General features: G+C 37.8%; 1 protein-coding gene across 1 annotated transcript in view; it reads right to left on the reverse strand.

Moving 5' to 3' along the window:
- Window positions 1–22281, reverse strand: part of cspg4ba (chondroitin sulfate proteoglycan 4ba) — a 37159-nt gene that overhangs the window by 8491 nt on the left and 6387 nt on the right. The window contains exons 3-8 of the mRNA XM_007250480.4: window positions 15197–18781; window positions 13288–13755; window positions 11014–11190; window positions 4969–5167; window positions 3391–3522; window positions 116–288 (exon numbers count right to left, since the gene is read on the reverse strand). Coding sequence (XP_007250542.3) covers window positions 116–288; window positions 3391–3522; window positions 4969–5167; window positions 11014–11190; window positions 13288–13755; window positions 15197–18781 — 4734 coding nt within the window. The remainder of the gene's footprint in view (window positions 1–115; window positions 289–3390; window positions 3523–4968; window positions 5168–11013; window positions 11191–13287; window positions 13756–15196; window positions 18782–22281) is intronic.

Raw genomic sequence — 22281 nt, forward strand, 5'->3', positions numbered from 1 at the left:
GTACAGCACAGCCTTTCAGAAAGGGAGGCTCACAGAATGGAGACAAATTCATAATTTATTAAGCCCCTTCCTCACTCTTCTGTGCAAATAGAGCATGAGGTTTCACAGCACTCACCATTTCCTGCGTGAAGGATGAAATCTCTGTTAAGGATTCATCAGCCTGCACACTGACCAGTTTTCCCAGTGTTGGTGGATTAACTACAGTGAAACGAATGGTGCGGTTTGTGTTGCTTTTATCGTCGTTGGTTACTGCTCTGAGGTCCTCTTTTGAAATGGTGGATAAAGAGCCTGGATGGGAAACAAGAGTAAACATGACCCTGGATGAACTACAGCTGTTAAACAGGCAGTCAAAACAGCAAAAACAGTCTGGCACACGCTATAAACACGACCACATTATTGTGAGCTTAGATGCTTTGATGTCTGAATGCTTTGGCTCTCTGTGGCAGCACCTTTTATACACTTGTATACCAGCTACAGACACAGATGACTGCCAGAGTCAAAGCTTAAAAGTTAATTAAGGCTTTGCTCCCTAGACTACAACATTCGCAGCTCCAGAAATACATACAGTTTTATGAAAGGAACAAATTAAACTATGTATAAATCCAAGATCTTATTTTTAGATCTTCTAAAGACTGTCCAACTGCTTAAGGACAAGTACTATAATGCAATACAACTGCTATAATACCCTTATTACTTCATTCAAGCATTTTTTTTTTTTTTACTTTTTTTTACTTTCATCAGAACTGAAATGACAATCTGTTTATTATGTAATACATATAGTATAAACACACAGAGGTGCAACTCAAAAAATTAGAATATCAATGAAAAGTTACTTTATTTCAGTAATTCAGTTCAAAATGTGAAACTCATATATTATATTGATTTATTACACACAGAGTGATCTATTTTAAGCGTTTATTTCTTGTATTGTTGATGATTACGTCTTACAGCCAATGAAAACCCAAAAATTTGTGTTTCAGAGAATTAGAATATTATATAAGACCAATTGGTACTTTTAGCAGTGTGGGCAGTGTGCCAAGTCCTGCTGGGAAATGAAATCTGCATCTCTATAAAAGTTGTCAACAGAGAAAAGCATCAAGTGCTGTAAAATATTCTTGTAAAAGCTGCTTGTTGAAGTAGCCATCTCCATTTTCCTGGAAATAGACCTCATCCCCAACTTCTCAAAAGGGGTGTCCACAAACATTTGCTTTACTGGACCTTCATAACTTGATTTGGGCTCTGAGTGGTCCAGCGGTCTAACGTGCTGCCACTATGATCGGGAGATTGCTTGTTCGAATCCTGGTCATGCAACTTGCCATTAGCTGCTGAAGCCCTGAGAGAGCACAACTGGCCTTGCTCTCTCTGGGTGGGTAGATGGCTCATCACTCCCTCATCACTCCAAAGGGTGATGTTGATCAGCACAAGATGTCTGTGAGCTGATGTATCAGAACCGAGTCACTGCGCTTTCCTTCAAGCGCGCTGTGATGCTAATTGACAATGCTACTTCAGCAGCAGCCTGAAAAGAGGCGGAGTCTGACTTCACATGTGTCGGAGAAGGTGTTTGCTAGTCTTCACCCTCCTTAATTTGCTGCATCACCAGTAATAGGGAATATACAGTACAATAGTGATAGGGGAGTCCTAATGTATGAATGGGGTAATTGGCCTTCCAAAATAGGGGATAAAGGGGAGACAATTTGATTTAAATTATAAAAGAAAAGACTAACAAAGCTAAAAGAAACAATTTTTTGAAAGTGGCACACATTGTGACATTAGAAAATTCATCAGCCTTGCTTTATCAAGATCACAGTGTTCAAAATTCCAGTTTTCTTTCATATTATGACTATTATGATTATACATCATTCATATTAAACAAATAAGAATAAAAGTAATTCAAAGAAATGTGCCATACCAAGCATTACAGCACTTCAGTCAATTAATAATTTGGACTTTTTCTGGACTTTATTGTTTGTTTGGTCTCTACAGACACTGGCCTACAAACACAGGTGACTGTGGGAAAGTGGTTTCCATAGTGACAAAGCATTCTGTCCTAGGGCACAATATAGGAGAGGGGACGTGTCTGAGCAAACTGCCGCTTAAGCACAAAAAGTCATCAAACGGCACTACACAGGCACTGAATGCAGGCTAGGTCTGTAAATTAGCCTTACAGCTCCTAGCACCAGACACTGCCCGAAAACCCCGGTTAATTGGGCCAAAAAACTACTCCCAATGTATGCCATCACTACGGAAAGCAGGCCTAACAGCTGCTATGCATATTACCCCAGACAAAACAGCTTGGCTTGTTTGCTCAACAGAAAGCCCTTAAATTGGCTTTGTTCTATGGATTACAGGCTATCAAATTACTACACAGTGTGTTAAAGGAACACACTGTGGTAAAACATACCAGTAACAACTAGAGGCTGAGAAAATGACTTAACAATAATGAAAAGAAGCATACTGTATGTTTGGCATAATTTGAATGAAATCATACTGATTCAATTTTACAATACTGAAAGCAAAATGAATGTATGTCATATAAAATTAAGAAAGACGAACTCAGTGGTACATTAAAGCAGCATTATGTAACATTTTAAAACAAATCATGATAATTCTTAACTGAACTGTACTACAACAGCAGGCTGAGCATGAAAAAAATGGCACTATGTAACTCTGACAACTATGTAACCTACATTAAGACATATTTGTGATTTTTTTATATTAACCTTCCACCTCAGTTCAAATACTTCTTTCACTTTCAGATCCTTTTTCCCTCTTGGATTATTAACTGCATGTGAAAAGCGTGTCCTTTATTGGCTCAAAGTGCAAGATAACACTTCCCAACTCAAGAGGGAGCCCAGGAGTAATGAGCCAATAATCGCATAATGCTGCTTTAAGAGAATTTTGGAATATCCATATGTTTAATTTATTAAAAATTCTTTCTAGTAGAAGTAGACAATGTGTATGTGCATTCCAAGCATAATGCTAGTATGTGGAATTGGATTTTTTTCTTTTACAATATTAAAGAAGCATCATCATAAGTTCAGCTTACTGAGGGTTTATTTGATAAAATACAAATGGCAGTTAAAAGTGAGGTATACTTTTTATTCATTTATTTTCTTGCGTTAAGGCACAAAAAAAATCTATAATTTTTATAAGCAAAAACATGCTTTTTGCATTGGCTACTTTTAGATTTGATTTAAACACCATGTGTTTTTTTAGTTACTAAAGGAGATGTAAACACTCTAAACACACTAAAATGGTATACTACTGTAGTTAAGACAATCAGCACAACACACTCCCTACAGAGATTAATTCCCATAGTAATTTGTAATGCGGTCTCTATCCTACTGTACTGTAGATTAGGAGGATTAAAATAGGTTTGCAATGTGTTACCTGGAAACACTTTCAGAGGGCCATTCCTTTCCAGACGGAGGACCAGGGCACGAGCTGTGACACTGAATATCTGCCGTGGAGCAAAGTTCACACCATCATTCACCTGGAAGTTAAAGCCTCCAGCTGTGGCTCCTGGACAACAAAATAAATAATAAAGTGTGTGTTATAATTAGTACAAAATCTGACCAAAAAAGTATATTGTTTTCATGTACAAATGTAAAACAAGAGTGGTCTGGTAGGCGTTTCCTTGGAGTTTTTCTTTCCACAACAGCTTTTGCTCGTTACCGAGCAACTGTGTTGCTGTTAATGGCGCTGCTAGTGGTGCTGACAAAAGAGCTACTGCAAACATGGAGATATCAGAATGACAAACTCATCATCTGCTCATCATTTACCCATCATTAAACAAAAAAAACTAAAAAAAACCTTAAGACTGAAGAGAGCTGACAAGCTAAAAGAGAGCAGAGTTCTGAGTCCTGGCTAAAACCACAATATTTACCAGCTCTGAAAAGAGAATAAACATTTTAAAAGTACTCTTCTGCATGCCAAGTTCAATTGCACATTCTTACCAGAGAGGTCGCTAAATCCCCAAAAGCTATATACTGTGACTTTACATAAAACTATATAATTAGTGAAAAACTGTTCTAAATTTATTTGTTATATATTAATGGACCTCTAGAAAGAAAGCAAAAGAACCATCAGTACTGGAGTCTGTTGGGAGAGTGTGGGTAAAATGGTGTGTTTAAAGAGCTGGAGGTTTCTATCTTAAGTGTGAGGCTTTATCAGGGTTATAAATCAGGTGATACATGACATACCCTAGCCACAAATGTATATGTGTTATGGTGTCATTGGCACCTTGGCTAAAATACAGTTTAGAATAGAAGGACGCAGCCATAACCCCATACACTGTACAATACCCATTTGTTGATGACACCGAGCTAAACCTGTCATTCTCACCTGAAGATCACTCAATCTCTGCACGGATATCGCAGTGTCTCTCAGACATATCCTCATGGATGAAGGAGCATCACCTTCAACTAAACCTCTCAAAGACTGAACTTCTGGTCATACCAGCAAAACCATCTTTTCAACACAACTTCTCTATAAGCATCAGATGAGGAGAATCTCTCACTATCTTTAAGAAACTCCTGAAGACAGAGCGCTTCAAAGAGCACTTACTCTCCTAACACCTCTAACCCTTAACTAACTACTTCTAATCTCATTTCCTTCTTCCCCTCCTTCACTCCTCTATCCCATTATTTCCCTTTGACCTCCTTTAGGCCCTATCTAAAGATGTTTTTACCTTTAACTTCTATTACTTTTGTACTTCACTATTGTAAGTCGCTTTGGACAAAAGTGTCTGCCAATTGTAATGCAATGTATTGTAATGTTGAATATTCTTTTAATAAGTAATACTACAAGTATACTACGTCTAATAAGTAACTACTACAGTTATTTGTTACCTACGACAAAGCTAATATGTAGGCCAGGTGATTTATGAACCCTGAAGTCTGGAGCTCACATAAGAACATAAAAATCCCTGCGATCTGAGAGATTCAAATAAACAATGAGTTATCTTACCACTGTGTACAAATATGAGCTGGCTCTGGTCAATGTGAGCCTGGGTGAAGTTCATGATTGGTTTGGTGGGAGCACTCTTCAGAGCGAGGTGACCATTACTGGGCTGAGTGGTGATGTAGTTCAGCTGATCTGGGGGCGTGTCATCATCCTCCGCATTCATATCTTCAGGTGTGATTTCTGTGATGGAGCCAACCCAAACCTGGACAAAAGAACAGAACCGCACACCCAGTGAGCACTTCTTCAGGAATGCTGATACTGGGAAGGGCCTCCTTTTGCAATGAAAACAGCTTTAGTTATTAGTGGCACAGATTTCATGAGATGTTGGAAACATTCCTTTGAGATTGTGGTTTGCTGCAAAGGAAAATAAATGTGAACCACCAGCAATATCAAATCAGATTTTGACAATAAAGCATGGGTATAATTAAAGCCATTTTTAAAGTCAAGGTCAGGAGATTCTAGAATAATTCCTCTGTTTATTCATCATCACCTCAGCAAAATATAGTTTGTAAGTGAGTGCACAATGTATTCTACAGGTGCATTTAAAAAAAATTGAATATAATTCAAAAGGTTTTAACTTTATTTCAGTAATTCAGTTAAAAAAATAATAATATTATTATATTATTAAATTGGTCTTGTTATATAAGACCAACTAGTCTTATATAATATTTGAAATATATATTTCAGGTTTTTATTTCTTTTATTTTTGATGATAACAGCCAACAAAAACCCAAAAATTAGTTTCTTAGAAATTTTGAATATTTTACAAGACCAATTGGTACTTCCGGCAGTGTGCCAAGTCCTGCTGGAAAATGAAATCCCCATCTCCATAAAAGTTGTCTGACTTGGGACTTAATTTAATACAATTTTCCTGTAACATCTTAAATCACTTCATGCTTCCCTCTGCTGACAACATTTACGGAGATGCGGATTTCTTTTTCCAGCAGGATTTGGCACACTGCCCACACTGCCTTAAGTAAAGACTTATATAATATTTTTATTTTCTAGAGATACTGAATTTTGGGTTTTCATTGGCTGTAAACCATAATCATCAACAATAAAAGAAATAAACACTTAAATTAGACCACTCTGTGTGTAATACATCTATATAATATATAAGTTTCACATTTTGAACTGAATTACTGAAATAAAGTAACTTTTCAATTATGTTCTAATTTTTGAGATGCACCTGTATATGGACTTTCTGCCCAGTGTGAAGGTAAAAATATATACATGTACTGTATATGTGGTTCTCCACTTCTTCAGTTCTTCACTTTCATACCTACATTAGACTACAAATTAGTTCACAGCAGTTTCTGAATAATTTATGGTACCAATTAAATGTTTATGAGATTACTGGCAAGACTAACAGGCCTTGGTGGAGCTGAGGTGACATTTTGTGCAATGTATATCCTCACCCACATGTGAAGGTGTTACAGTTGGCTAGCTATCAAACGGATACACACAAATGACTAGACTGTATATAAGAATGTAAGTATATAATGCTTGATCTGCCCAGTCTGAGAGTCTGGTTACAAGTTATACAACATGGTGGACAGTTTTGCTTCATCAGTGTCCAATAGGGGTTACTATATTGTTTTGTACATAATGAAAATGTTATAATTTATTAAATGATAAAAAAAAAATCATAAGAGTTGCGCTATCTTGGTCCTGAAAACAGTCTGTTTACTATAAAGCTTTAACAATGTTTTTGTATAACTTCATGTTTGCAGGTCATATGCTGATGCTAAAAATGTTGCACTTTAGTGTTGTGGTAGATTTTTTGTTACATGAAATATTTTTTTTACATTATTTATTTTCGTAATTTATTGTTGTTTAAGAAATAAATGTTTATCATATTTTCCGCACTATAAGACGCATATAAAATCCTTCAGTGTGCCTTATAATCTGGTGCACCTTATGTATGAATTTTACCGGTCTGGTTATATGGAGCGGTAAAACCACTCCACTGAAGTACAGAGTTATACAGGAGTTTCAGTTTAGTTCTCCAGCACCAAGGCTGGAGCAGTGTTTGCATTAGCTAATATCATTGGCCTGTAGCCTGCTGCTAACCTCGGCTAGCACTGCTGGCACAGCATTAGCATTAGCCACTAAGAAGTGCTAGCTCTTTCACCATTCAGAGGAGAGTATATTGGACTGTAGTCTGTGTGTTTTCCATGTTAAAACAAGCTACGTGGGACGAATCGCTAGCTTATATCGCCCTTGCTTACCGGAACACTCAGGGTTCCTCAGTGTAGCGCTGTCAGTTAGCAACTAATGCTAATGCTCCAGCCTTAATGCTGAAGAAATTGAGGAATCTAAGCTTACTGTAAATAAATGGAAGTGCTGTACTCAACCAAATAAATAGTTTTCAGGAGAGTGCGCCTTATGTATGAAAATAAACCATAAAATAGATGTTTATTGATACCGCTCCTTAAAAATACAGTACAGGTGTTTTTTTTTTTGTTTCTTCTGAATGTTAGAAACTGTTATACTAAATATATATATATATTTTTTTTTTTACATTTGCCTTGTTGCAGTAGTATATTCTTGAACCCTAACCCTCGTCTTTTGTTGTCATTACAAAAATACCCTGAAATTTTGTGACAATTATTTTAGTGCTTTGTTGCACACTCCTAGCATCCCAGCTATAAATCGTTTTTTTTAGTTTTTAGTGATACAGTATGTTGAGTACTGTAAGTAGACCCAACAGCCATTGTGCTTTATTTTTTTTTATTAGTGCCCTTAAAAAGTTATCTTATTATCTTATTATCTTTAAAAGTTCCATTGACATCACTGGAGTCTGTAAAAATGAAAATTCACAATGACACAAGTGCCTGTGCTGGTACTGCTCACACCCTGTTGCCGTAACAGACCATATTTAGAGCAGTAAAGAAGTCTTACATCTCGTTTTTCTTCCATTCCAGGAATCATCAACTCGGCTCATTAACACACTATAGTCACCGTGTAAAATGACGAGAAAGGAGCCATAAAGTGTATAATGAAGGCTCTTATAGGCACACTGAGAACCAGCACTGTCTGTCACCTCAGTGGCGTCAGCTGTGGCTATGTGGGTATCTGTGAACACAACTGCAAATTAGCAACACTCCTGGGGTGCAAACTAGATCATGGAAGGCCAGATGTGAGGTTGCAAAATCAAATCTTGTTTGATGATGGTAGTTATAGGTTCTCTATATGCAATTGAGATGTTTAACCATCATAATTCCACACTGGGATTGGTGTTACACAATGGGGATAGAAGTAATACATCATGAAAAAGCAGGAAAAACCTGCAAATTACAAAAAAAAAATCTACTGAAGTTCACGATTGCAGGAAGTCACAACATCCTGTTCATCTGACTCACAATACACACTTCAGCAGGTTTCGGTGGTCTGTGCATTTATCTACTCAATGTGTCACGAGTTACTGAAGTCAAGAGAGAAGAACAAAGCTATTGTTACTCAGAACATCATTTCCATAGACTAAAATGGAAACCTCAGTCAGTGTCCGTGAACTGATTCATCCAGTTTGTTATTTGAGGAGGCATGCTTAAAAATAAAGGTTTTAAAAATGACTCTTTGCAGATGACACTGAAAATATGCTTTTGGCTCCATAAAGAACTTTTTTCTATTAATGGAAGAAGAAGAAAAAAAAAACACTAAAATTGACTTAATTTAAGCGTGTCATCTTTTAAAGGCTTGATTCAGCATAAGAAGCTAATTGACCCTTATTTAAAGTATCCAAAAGTGCCCAAAAAATTGAATGAGAAGGGGTGTGTCCGAACTTTTGAATGGAACTGCACATAAAGCAAATTATAAAGCAGAGTGCTTTACAACGCAGTGTAAAACAGCCTTAAAATAAAACCCACCTGCCTAATATTGTGTACATCTGCCTACATCGTAAGGCTGTAACATTAACAGATTATTATTTAAATAATAGTAATAAAGAATATTAGTGCCATTTTACAACACTGATAAAACCGTTTGTGGTGTCTTGAATTGATGACTCTGAGATGTTCTGATCCGGTCATCTATCCATCACAATAAGACAAAGTAAACTTCAACAACTGACTGTTCACTCGCTGCCTAATTAATTATTAATTAGCAATCATTTATCGTTAATAACATTTTATCACCATACTACCTAAACAAAAAAATAAAAATAAATTATTTGAAATCTGTTACATTATATTTAAAATGTGAATTATAATCATTTATGCCTTTTTCTTTTTTATCCATGCGTTCTTATGGAGAGATCTGCTGGAACTTTGTAAACCTTGCTGCTATTAAGCCCATAAGCAAGCCTGTTTTTTTTTTTCAAAAGTAATTGTATTGAGCCCCCTGGTGGACACTTAAAACACGTGCATGTAGTTTATTTTAGGCCCAATCTCAAATCTCTTTTGTACCCCTATCCCTACTGTTTTCAAGTGTAACCCTTCCCCGTACAACAGAGTTACAAAGGGCAAGAGGTGAAGTCCTCCCCGTACGAATTGGGACAACCCTTCAAGCACCCGATATTCAGATACAGCTCTAAAAAAAATAACAGACCACTCCAGTTTCTGAATGAGTTTCTCTGATTTAACTATTTACAGGTAGATGTTTGAGTAACATTTGAATTAACATTTCTTCCAAATTAAAAATAAAAATATTGTCATTTAGAGCATTTATTTGCAGAGAATAAGAAATGGCTGAAATAACAAAAAAGATGCAGAGCTTTCAGACCTCAAATAATGCAACTAATAAAACAGGTTAATATTCATAAAGTTTTAAGAGTTCAGAAATCAATATTAGGTGAAATAACGCTGGTTTTTAATCACAGATTTCATGCTTCTTGGCATGTTCTCCTCCACCAGTCTTACACACTGCTTTTGTATAACTTTATGCTTTACACTCCGGCAAATATACAAAAATGCAAGCAGTTCAGCTTGGTTTGATGGCTTGTGATCATCCATCTTCCTCTTGATTATAGTCCAGAGATTCAATTTGGTAAAATTAAGGAAATTCATCATTTGTGTTCTCTTATTTTTTTTCAGAGCTGTATAAAACCTATAGCAGTGGAGTGCTAGCTGCTGTTCAACTAGTGAACTTTTGGGAGCCATATGGCTTCAGAAAGGAGGCCGGTGGTGCAGCAATTAATCATTATTGTCCATGTCACCTTAAATATTGCAGCCTCAGCCACCTATCGCACATTTTTATGGGTGGAACAGGAAAGTTAGCTAGCTAGCTAGCTACTGAGACAAACTATTAGCGGTTTTTGTATGCTTGTTATGAGGAAAGGGCCATAAAATATTAAAACTACACATTAAACTATGGTGATATATTGGTTTGGAGTGTGCCTCTAAAATTCTCAGTTTGAAGGTTCATGTAGCTCGAACACTTTTCCCCTAACCCTTCAGCCTAACCAGAATCAGGACACCCTTCCATTAAGTGTGCACAGACAAAACGGAGGGGTAGGACTGAGTGGTATAGGGCTAAGGGGTGAAAATGGGATTGGGCCTTTAGAGAACCTTGTAGCGCTTTAGTCTGTGGTCATATAATTAACATGTTTATTCCCTATCCTGTTTTTTTTCTTCAAAGTAAATGTGCATTTCTTGCAGGACAATCCTTAGATTTATGTATTTAGATTAATGAACTTGCCAGGTGGAATGCCCTGAGGAATGTCAAGCATTTGGGACAGTGAGCTGCACATCCCTTCTAAGTGCTCCTCAAATTAGGGTCATTTACCATAATTAGAACAATTATTTGGTGTTAAAAACATACAAGCAGCTCAAATTACTGGCCTGCTCTTCATTACTGATGGTCAACACATCTGTTTCTGTATTACTAGCTTTCTGACCTGTAATGTGGATAACATCATGGTAAAGAAGTTACAGTCAAACCCTACCAAACCCTGTGTGTTAGTAAAAATTAATAAGTCAAATAAACACTATAAATATCCACTCTGTCAAGCCCTGCCTACCACATTAAAACACACAGCACTTAAAAGCCCTGAGTGACCTTCATGAACCAGTAAAAAAAGAAATGTATATATAAATATAGTGCACTCACCCTGAGGACCTTGTTGGCTGTAATAACTGGAGGTTCGTCATTGGTGGGTATGATTTGGATGTACACTGTTCTGGGGGTGCTGTATTTTTGTAGTTCTGTGTCATTCGCTATTACAGTGAAGTGGTCTTCTAGTGTCTCAGAGTTGTCGTGAACATAGTAGATAAACTCCTGCTCCACCTGTGTTAGAAACAACAAAGCAAATAAGAGAGGGAGGTACATGTAATATAATAATAAACACGGCAATTCCTGCTGTATTTTTGCTATGATGCAAAGAAAAATATGCAAAGAAATTTGCAGACAGTATAACCCCTAAATAGTTCATGTTTTGTCTGCTCTACTTAATTTCATTTGTTCATATACATCCATTCTTGCATTTCCGACCTGCAACATGCTACAAAGGATTTAGGACCAATGCTTAAGCTGATTACACATTAAATAAATGTGTATGAGAGAGACTAGACACCCTGGTATAACTTTAGAAACAAATGTAACATGTATTTGCCTTATAATTTAGTTTTAATGTATGCAAACTTCAAGCGAGAAATGATTTTAAACATTTTTGGATTACACATTTACAGCTCTGGAAAAACAAATAGAAAATCTCTGAAATATATTTAAAAGGAAGATGGACGATCACAAGCTATCAAACCAAGCTGAACTGCTTGAATTTTTGCACCAGGAGTGACATAATATCATCCAAAAGTAAGACTGGTGAAAATCCAAGGTTATTACTTTACATATATGAAATTGTTTTGTTTGCATTATTAGGTCTGAAAGCTCTGCATCTTCATCTTCTTTGTTATTTCAGCCATTTCTCATTTTCTGCAAATAAATGCTCTAAATGACAATATTTTTATTTAGAATTTGGGAGAAATGTTGTCTGTTGTTTATAGAATAAAACAACAGTGTTAATTTTACTCAAACATAAACCTATAAATAGCAAAATCAGAAAAACTGAATCAGAAACTGAAGTGGTCTCAATTTTGTCCAGAGCTGTTTAGCTAGTTTACAAAGACCGAGCACAGCTTTAACCCCTCGTTTTTAAATAAACAGGTTAAATAAAACAATCTATTGAAACTAACTATAAAAAAGAAATGCACTTATTATAAAGTATTATATATGACATTATTATAAAGAAGTGCAGCAAGTGTCGCTTGGTCCTTTTCCAGCATAGAGTAAATACTGTATATCAGCAAGTATCGGTTTGAAATATCAAGCTTTATGAATCTGCAATTAAGGATTCAAGGACACTTTGTTGTCATTCAATCACATGTGGTACATGAGGTGCAACAAAAAATGTATTCACACGGTCCAGTTACACCCTAGAGCAATTGATAAATGAGACACATATAAGATCAACTAAAAAATAATTAAATAAAATAGATATCAAGATAAATACACCAAAATAGGGAGAGTATGCAAGTAGCATCAACATGAAGTCCAGAAATGGTGTCTTGCTTTTAAACATGCTTTTTAAATGTCACGTGAGTTTGTAACCATCTTTGAATTAGAAATATTGTAAAAACTTAAGTAAAGCTGCCTGAGTTTGACCAGTACATGTTTTGAATAGTTAAATAAATGTGTTATTAGATTCAGAGTTGAAAAAAAAAAATAAAAAAATATGTTTAGGTTGGAAGAGTTACAACATGCAAATGGCACCCATTCAATAGAATGGCCCATATGTGTTTTTTATTTGATCTTATACATATATTTGATTTTAATCCTTTACTAGCCCTTGTTTGCCTCTCAACGTTTTTTGGAATGTGTTGCAAGCATAAAATAGAAATGAATGTTTTTCAATAAATTAAATTAAGTTAAGCAGATAAAACAGAAAGTATCTTGTGCTCATACAATCTGCAATCAATTCAAAGTCAAAGGAATTGTAATGAACACTACATTTTTACATACTGTCCCATAATCTTCTCTGACTCAGGGATGTATTTTCGTTCCTCTTTGCTGTGTAGAGTATTTACAGACACTTACTTTAAATACAGAATGCTTGACTCATTGGGCAATACTTAACTTTCTGTGACTGAACAGTGCAATGTATAACTACTGTTAGAAAGATGGTTGATCTATTATGAGCTCTGTATTCAAAGTAATTGTAATGTTGAATCTGCAACAGTCTGGCAATAATTACACGTTTAATCCAGAGCAACTTCAGTATAACACTAATATAATGTACGGATGTAACTGAAGTTATTTTTTTTTTCAGCCCTCCTCCTCCTCCTTTTCCTTTCATGCCTCTAGAAGTTCACCTAAAGATTACCTTACCTGTTTCCGGGTAAAGTATGTGGTGGGTATCCCTGGGAAACGGGAATTCTCAATGCGACCATGCATGGGTCCCTCTGAGACGTAGTACACAAAATGCAGCCCTGTGAAATGTTGATTACTGACTCTGATGGTCTTCTCTGTGAGTGCTTTAGAAGCTCCTTCTTTAAGAGTGATGTTTGAGACCTTAACAGGAATGAAGCGAGGGATGATATCCACAGACAGAGTGATATCACTGACGTCTGCAACTCCATTACTGGCATCCAGAAGCAAAGAGTCGTTGACCTGGTCTGGGGTTGTCTGTACGTACTGGAGGGCTCCGTCGTTGATGTCCTGTTGGGTAAAGTTCATCAAAGGTTTCTCCTCAGTGCCCCGGTACTGGTCGTCAACCACACCACGCAGGTATCCATACGCAGGGGCAACTTTAACAGTGAAGACGATTTCTGAAGGTAAATTAGCTTCATGAGTGACCTGGAACATAAAAACATGTTACAGTGTAAGAATCCAAACTGCCCAACTAAAATGTTAGCTTCATATACAGCTCTGAAAAAAAGAAAGAAAGAAAAAAGACCACGTAAAAATAATGAATTTCTTTGATTTCACCAAATTGAAAAAATCTGGAATATAATAAAGAGGAAGATGAATGATCACAAGCTATCAAACCAAGCTGACCTGCTTGAATTTTTGCACCAGACGTGGCATAAAGTTATCCAAAAGCAGTGTGTAAGACTGGTGGAGGAGAACATGCCAAGATACATGAAAACTGTGATTAAAAACAGGGTTATTCCACCAAATATTGATTTCTGAACTCTTAAAAACTTTGTGAATATGAACTTGTTTTCTTTGCATTATTTGAGGTCTGAAAGCTCTGCATCTTTTTTTTTATTTCTGCAAATAAATGAAAATATTTTTATTTGGAATTTGGCAGAAATGTTGTCTGTAGTTTATAGAATAAAACGTTAATGTTAATTTTACTCAAACATATACCTATAAATAGCAAAATCTGAGAAACTAAAATTCAGAAACTAAAGTGGCTTTGTAATTTTTTCCAAAACTGTAGAGGAATGGGATTGGGCCTTGGTGTGTGTTGTGTTCAGGCACAGTGAATAAGTGAATCAGACACAGCAGTGCTGCTGGAGTTTTTCAACACCTCTCTGGCTCTGTTGGACTGAGAAAAATAGTTAACCAACCAGAAATACCCAGCCAACAGCGTCCTGTAGGCAGTGTCCTGTGGGCACTAATTAAGAACTAGACGATGACCAACACAAACTGTGGAGAAACAGATTTCAGACTTCTTTTCCAGACTTTACATCTACATGCTGAAGCAGTTAGATTGGAGTGTTTAATACAGTTGACAGTGAGTGAACAGTGTTTAAAAACTCCAGCAGCACTGCTGTGTCTAATTCCACTCGTACCAGCCTAACACACATCAGCACACAAACCACAAACCAGTATCACTACAGTGCTCAAAATGACCCTCCACCCAATTAATACCTGCTCTGTCTGGTGTGGTCCTGTGGGGTCTTAATCATTGAAAAACAAGATAAAACAAGGTTCATAAAGTATAAAGGAAAAGGATGGACTACAGTTTATCTACATATATACTCATATGATATGATTGTGTGTATATATATATATATATATATATATATATATATATATATATATATATATATATATATATATAAACATAGTTCAAGTGAGAGCTTAGAGATTACTAAACAACCTAGATACTTTACATTTTAAATGATTAATTACATTTTTACACAGGCAGCAGAAATATTTGGTTTGGGTTCAGAGTGGCACAAGGTGGGGAACCCCTCTTCAAAACATAAAAGAGCACTAAAATGGCAGAACACACACTGTTATGGGCTAAATAAAAGACAATGACTGTTTGGTTATAGTAATTTACCTCAAGTTTACTCCGTTGAATCTTCACAGGTTTGCCCTCCTCTACAAACAGAGTTTTGTTTTGAAGGATAACAGGTGGCTTTTGATGGCTTTCCAAGTACACTTTCACGCTGACTCTGGCATCCAGGCGCAAGCCTTTAGCTTTTGCTGTGATGGTGAAAAAGTCAGCCAAATTCTTGCTGTTATCATGGCGATAAGAAAGCAAGCCGCTCTTTAGATCAAGCTGGGAGAAGGATTCAACTTTCTCATCTTTTAAAAATAGGCCACCATGTTGAGGTGCATCTTTGACCTTGAATGTAACTTCACTGTCTTCTCTGATATCCAAATTTGTAACCACACTCAGATTGGCCGGGCTGAAAGTCTTGGCCAGCCCTTTCTGGACCAACAAGCCTGTGTTATTGTCGATCCTTAGGTAAGGGTCCTGGGCGATGATATCCAACAGAGAAGAGACGTAGTGCTTTCCATCTGAAACGAACAGCACAAAGCGGCCAGAGCTCACACCTCGATGAATGAACAACACTCGTTTCTGCTCTAGATCCTCTTGAGTGAACTGGTAGAGCTTGTGAGAAGTGTCATTGACGAGCACCAGATCCCCCATTGGGATGCCACGGCGGGTGTAGACAAGCTGCCCATCACTGAAGTTGGAGTCAGCATCATGGTAGCACAAGTCATCCAGGGTCAACAATCTCTGACCATCTCTGACAACGTGGAAAACCTTATCCACAACGCGAACAGGCTTTTCGTCGTTTACCAACTGTATGGAGATGTTGAACACGCCTTCTTTAGACCCAACCTCTTCATCGTCAATCACAGATGTCTTGACTTGTGTTGGGCTAATAGAAGCTATAAATGTGAACTGATCTTGGGTCGTTTCGCTACCATCATGAACGTACATAAGGCGTTCCTCTAGGATATCCTGAGAGGTGAAAGAGACTAGTCTGTCGTAATCCTTGGTTGAGTTTGAGAGGTTGATTCGAGCAAGTTTGCCATGTTTTGGGCTCTTCGTGACGCTGTAGTACATCTCCTTCGTGACTAAACTCTCAGCAAACAAGTCATCTTTTATGATGAGTTTGCTCTCACCTTCGAGAATGGAAAGTCCCTTGTTTCTTATGTAAATGCTGTTGACGTCTGCCTTGATGCTTATTTTAAAAACATGTCTGGCAGAATGAGCATGTCTGGAGAAGACCTGGAATTCGAACTGGTCACTTGTGTCCTTGTATGGCCTGTCTACGAGTTGATACTCCACTTTCAAATTTGTGATATCCATTTGACTGAATGTTGAATTTTCCTGTAACTTCTCATTATTGAGCAAAATCATTCCTTTCTCTGTTAAAGTCATTATCCTAAAATAAAGCTCATCCTCCGCTAGGATCACACCTTGTGCTGTTGCATAGAGATGTTGCGAGTCTATTGCCACTCTCCTAATCTTGTCCATCTCAATCATTTCATTTCTCTCTACTGTATAATTTACCCATTTGATTTTTATTGCAAACTCAAGTTGCTCTGTTGTTGCTGCTGCACCAATTGTAACTTTACACTTGAAGCGATCAGTGACGTTACCTGACTGAACTCCCTCAAAGGTGCTCAAATACCTCAATCGATCCTTCTCTAGAACTCTCTGTGAGAAAGAATTGGTGAACTTCCATTCTCCACTTGAATGAAGCCTCTGAAGCTCACCAAATCTTGCTGGCTCGATGACGTCATAACGAATTTCCACGACTTGTTTCACTGCGTTAGTCCGTACTGCTAATTGTGTGGTTCCTATTAGAGCCATTTCGCCTTGAGTGACTTCCAGTCCTGTATTGTTCACAATGCTGTGTTCCAATGCAATGGCCATAATTCGAAGAACCACAGTATTGCTAACCTTCTCTCCATCGCTAACTCTCAACACTATCCTGGAGTTTCTCACTCCAGTATGGACATAGTTTATTTTTCCATCCTCCAGGGCTGAATGAGGAAAGGAAGCTATAGCATGACCAGGGTTATCCTCATTTTCCAGAAAGCCAGCATCAGCATTGAGATTTCCTAAAACATAATAGACCAAGTCTGATAAGTTGCTGTCAACATCCTTGGCTTTCAGGACATCTGTGGTGACTTTTTTCTTAGAATTTTCAAGCAGAATGAAGAGATTTCCTTCAGGTAGGCTCAATTCAGGAGCATCGTTGGTTGGGGTCACCGTGACGTTAAATCGGTACAACTTGTGTCCTTTGAGATAGCTTGGTGTCTCTTTTCTGCTGTTGGAGAAGACCGAGAACATGAAGTAGTCCCGTGGATCTTCAGAGCCTCCATGAATGTACATCACTCTGCTGTGCCACAGATCCAGCATACTGAATGTGTTCTCTTCTTGCTCTGGATCTACATCAAACCTGAGCTGACCGTGCACTGGCTGCTCTTCGATTCTGAACATGATCTGGGACTGTCGAATGCCAAGCTTCTTGAATTCCAAGTTGACTTTGATATGTTTAGAATCCAGGGATGCACGACCACCCTCTGGAACAACAAGATTCCTCAGCTGTAGGAAGTTCTGTCCATACTTCTTGACAAGACCCTTTGCGAGAGTGGACACATCTAGAGGTGGCAATTCAGTGAAGGAGCCAACAAGGGTTTGTGGCACAGTCGTTGGGCTCAGGGTTGTGGCAATCTCAGGAGGTTCCTTCTCTGGTTCACAACCAACAGAGATGTCTTTGGTTACAACAGCATTTGGAAGCCCTGTTGGAACACCATTGACCTTGATGTCTTTGAAGCATCCTTTGAAGGAGCCACCTTTAATGCGCTTCCCAGCAACTGAAGACAAGCCCACCTTTCTGACCTCTGAGCGAGTGCTGTCGTCAACTCCCCCAAGGAAAAGATAGCCTTTTAGCTGTAGGGTTTTTGATCTGGAGCTGATGATGGACTTCACATTTTCCCCATCGATGGTGAGTTGCAAACTTTTGGAAGTAAAGTAAAGTTTGACAGAGTGCCACCGCTTGTCGTTGATGAATGTCAGGGAGCGGAGTTCTGTTTTTATCCCATCTCTGCCCACCGCAGCAACCAGTAAACCTTCTTGAATTTCCACACTAACAAAGTCCCCCTGTCTAGCAGAATTGTACATAATGATTCCCTCTTGAGCTGAGGTATGCAGAGAGCATTCAAGAGTCCACTCCTGCTGTGCCGACCAAGGAGGCAGGGAGACGTACGCCCTGGAGCTGAAAAAGCTGATCGGATCCTCCTCATTAGCAAAGAACTGAGGACTGCAACCAAGGGAAACTTCATAGACATTCTTTAACCCAGAATAGGGCCTTAGTGATGACAGGAGGTTGTGTTCGTTAAATAAGACCTCATCAAGGCAACCTCGGAAGCCAGTGAGATCACTAGGGAGATAGACCTTATCCAGTCCTCCTGTTCCTCCAACATAAAGACCATCCTTGATATTGAGCTCTTGTTGAGGGGCTGGTAGTCTCTCGCTAATCTGAAAATGTTTGTCCACAGTCAGGCTGACATTGTAGCGGTCATGGGCAAGATCTACTGTGTGCCAAGCCAAATCATTCAGCGGGTTCCCTCTGTCTGAGTGTAGAATCCGCTCTCCAGAGCCAAGATCCAACTTTGCCTAAGGGTAAAAAAAAAAAATATATATATATATATATATCAAACAACAGTTAGAACATCATCATGCATAAGTACATTAGATAAGTACAGTGTCTATGAAATGTATGCAGTAAATTGAGGATATTTCCTCATTTTACTGCATTCATAAACTGAATCATGGAATAATATAATGGGTTGTGTAAAGAGTTATTTTATCTTTATGGTGTATTCCTAGCCAGAAATAATGATAACCAGTTACTGGATCTTCCAGACCCGTGTCTTTATACTACAATCACTTGAGACACATTCACTGCACTTATCACTATGAGACTACAAGTACCAACTGTCTAGACCTCTGTTTAATTAGTTCAGTTACTTTGAATGGGGAAAAAAACAAGCTAAAAATGTACTGTTACTGAAATTCTGGGTATTATTTTGAATTATATTGACCATGACCATGATAAAAGCAACAAAAGAAGAAAATATCCTTGATGGTCAATGTTTTTTTTTTTAAGTTCTGTACACGAAAAATATCAGCAAATTCACAATTTTACAATCAAACAGTATAAATCAAATCATATTATAGATGCTTAGCCATTAACGGACAAGCCTAATTCCAAAAAGTTGGGACATTAGGCAAAAATCAATGTTAATAAAAACAGAATCAGGGTTCATACAGTTTTAACCAATAATTTCCATGACTATTCCATTACTTGTCCATGCCTTAAAGGCAAATTTTCATGACCATACGATTGTTAAATCATTAGTACAGACATGGATAGTAGGCCTCAAATCTTAAAAGCTCCATCTTGTAGGGTTAAATTTAGAACTGATGTATTTGTTAGCTCAAAATAGCTTTTTTTCTGTTGATAGATAAAAAAAACGCACATATTTGTAGATTGCAAAATTCCTTGACTTTTTCACAAGTTTCTGGGTATTTAGATTTTTCCAACTTATCCAGGCCTGGAAATTTCTATTGTAAAATTCCATGATTTTTTTAGGTTTTTCATGACCGTACGAACCCTGCAGAACACAATGACATCAAAAGATTTAGACAATCTGGAAAAAATCTTTGTGTGTAATGGACAAGGTTGCTGATACAGGATGCTGGTGCTTTTTAGGCCCTCAGGCACCTGAGTTTGTAGGAACACCCCCAGAAACTATTTTATTATAGTACAGGTTACCATGCAATCCACAAATGCAAGTTAAATATGCATCATGCAGAGAAAAGCAATGGCCATTGTTAAAAAAATGTCAATAAGATTTGCAATTCATTGCATACTGTTTTCATTAACATTTACAGACATTTTACACAACTGTTTAAGGAACTGAGGTTGTATTTTAAATTGTGTGCCAGCACCAGCATAATAAAGACCACCATTTCCCCTGTAGATTTAAATAGATATGCCATGACGCTATACAGCTGGGGCAAACATGTCAAGGCTTGTTGAATATTTGTAAGCTTTTGTTAAGGGCAGGCAATGCCAAACCCCCATGCACTCAAAGGTACGGACATGCCAGCAAAGTAAAAGGTTTAAAGTAGGTTTTGTTTTGCGTCCTGAGACTGTTCACGTGAGGATCCGACAAAAACGCTTAGGCTCTTACTCAGCCGGATACACGCAGAGCTAAAATCAGCAGTCCTTTAGACGGATCTGCCCCAGGATATCCAGTGAAGAGACTTGCACTTGAGTGACAGTAGGAATAAACATGACTAAAATTCTTTCTGTACACTTCTGTGTTACCAAAGTTTGCTCTGCTGATTTCATCTGACACTGCTTCACTCGGCAACCTTTCTGGGCTTTGGAAGCAAGTCTTGCAGCACTAAATGTGTCTTATTCTCTTACGATGTCACCATGGCTCACATTCTTCAGCTCCGGAAATAGTACAACCACCATGCTGCTAATATAAACCTCATAACGTCACGAGAGACCAGTGCTGGACTGTGCTCTGTTATGTTGCCTAGATATATGTTTTAAACTGTACATAAAATACATATTGCTGGAGATTTTTGGACAGATGAAAATTATCAAAGACCAAAGGTCTTCATTACAGGCACTTGGATAACATTGCCATATTTTTCGCACTATAAGAGCACTTTAATTTTCCCAAAAATGGTCAGGTTGTAAGGAGCAGTAAAGCCACTCCGCTAAAGTACTGCGTTATAGAGGAGATTAAGTTTAGTTAGCATTAGCCACTAACTGCGCTAAGTGCTAGCATTTTTGCCGTTCAGAGGTTAGTATAATCGGCCTGTAGCCTTCTGCTAACCCAGGCTGGCACTGCTTAGCCTTAGAGGAGAGTATATCGGACTGCAGTCTGCATGTTTACTGTGTTAAAACAAGCTACGTGGGACAAATTGCTAGCTAATATCGGCCTGGTTTACCGGAACACTCAGGGTTCCTCAGTGTAGAGCTGTTGGGCGGCATTAGCCGCTAACCACGATTAGCGCTAGTGGTTAGTGAAAATCTGGAAATCTAAGCTTACTGTAAATAAACAGAAGTGCTTTACTCACCCAAATAAACAATTGTCAGGAGAAAAATCTGTGTAGATTAACATCCAGCACTCGTTTGACTTTAAAATATATATATTTTAAAGAATTACAGATATGTTTACTTAACTTAGCATAGCTTTACAGGTTGTGGCAAGACCTGCTGAATTAGAAGGAAAACCTGGCGACACCCCTGTTTTCCAACATTCCACAAAATCTATAGGTACTGTGTAAAAATATTGGAGCTTTATAGGATGGATTATCATAGCACACCATTAGGAACCTCTACAACTTCATATGGAGACCCCTGATGTGTGCTGAGCTACACATGTGTTACACACTTCTGTGTAGCTCAAAAAATTTGACCGAGGGTTTCCAATATCAGTCTACACTTCATTTAATCATTTATTCCTATTTATTCCTGGTAACCTACTAAACAACACTTCATTATTGGTGGAATTATTTCTTTAGCCATATCCGTTTGTGAAAAATGTTTCTCACTTCTACCAATGCAAGAGTGATAAAACTCTTGCATTGGAACAGTGAGTTTTTTGGCTTTCTCGGTCACATGTCATCACGTTTAGTAGCTCCTCCATTTCCACTCTCTGTTGTGTTTACGTAGATCTCTGTGGAAAGTGAATTACGGTGTGTAGCAGTGGACAAATAGCTATTTTATTAAACGCAAGGTGATGAAACTCAGAGATATGCGTCTGGACGGGACTAAAATTACTGGAGAACCACAGAGTTCAGTGAAAATCAGTAGGTAATTCAGCCTGTAAATTTTTCAGCATAGGCCTGAGAAAAAACATGCACATGGTCATTCCAGACGAGAATAAAATCACAGAGGACCCCCCTGTAAAAGAAATAAATTACCCCAGGACCCCCTGAGAAATTAATCCTGTCCACAAAGGGCCTTTGTAAATGTGTGTATTGTATTTTGAGTCGACCCTCTCTTCACATCCTAACTCTGGATTGGATCTACAGTAGTACACTGTAGCAGAAGATTGATTCCAAGCTACAACAAATTGAGTAAATCC

Source organism: Astyanax mexicanus, chromosome 22, assembly GCF_023375975.1.
Source record: "Astyanax mexicanus isolate ESR-SI-001 chromosome 22, AstMex3_surface, whole genome shotgun sequence".
In the NCBI taxonomy this organism is placed as follows: Eukaryota; Metazoa; Chordata; class Actinopteri; order Characiformes; family Acestrorhamphidae; genus Astyanax; species Astyanax mexicanus.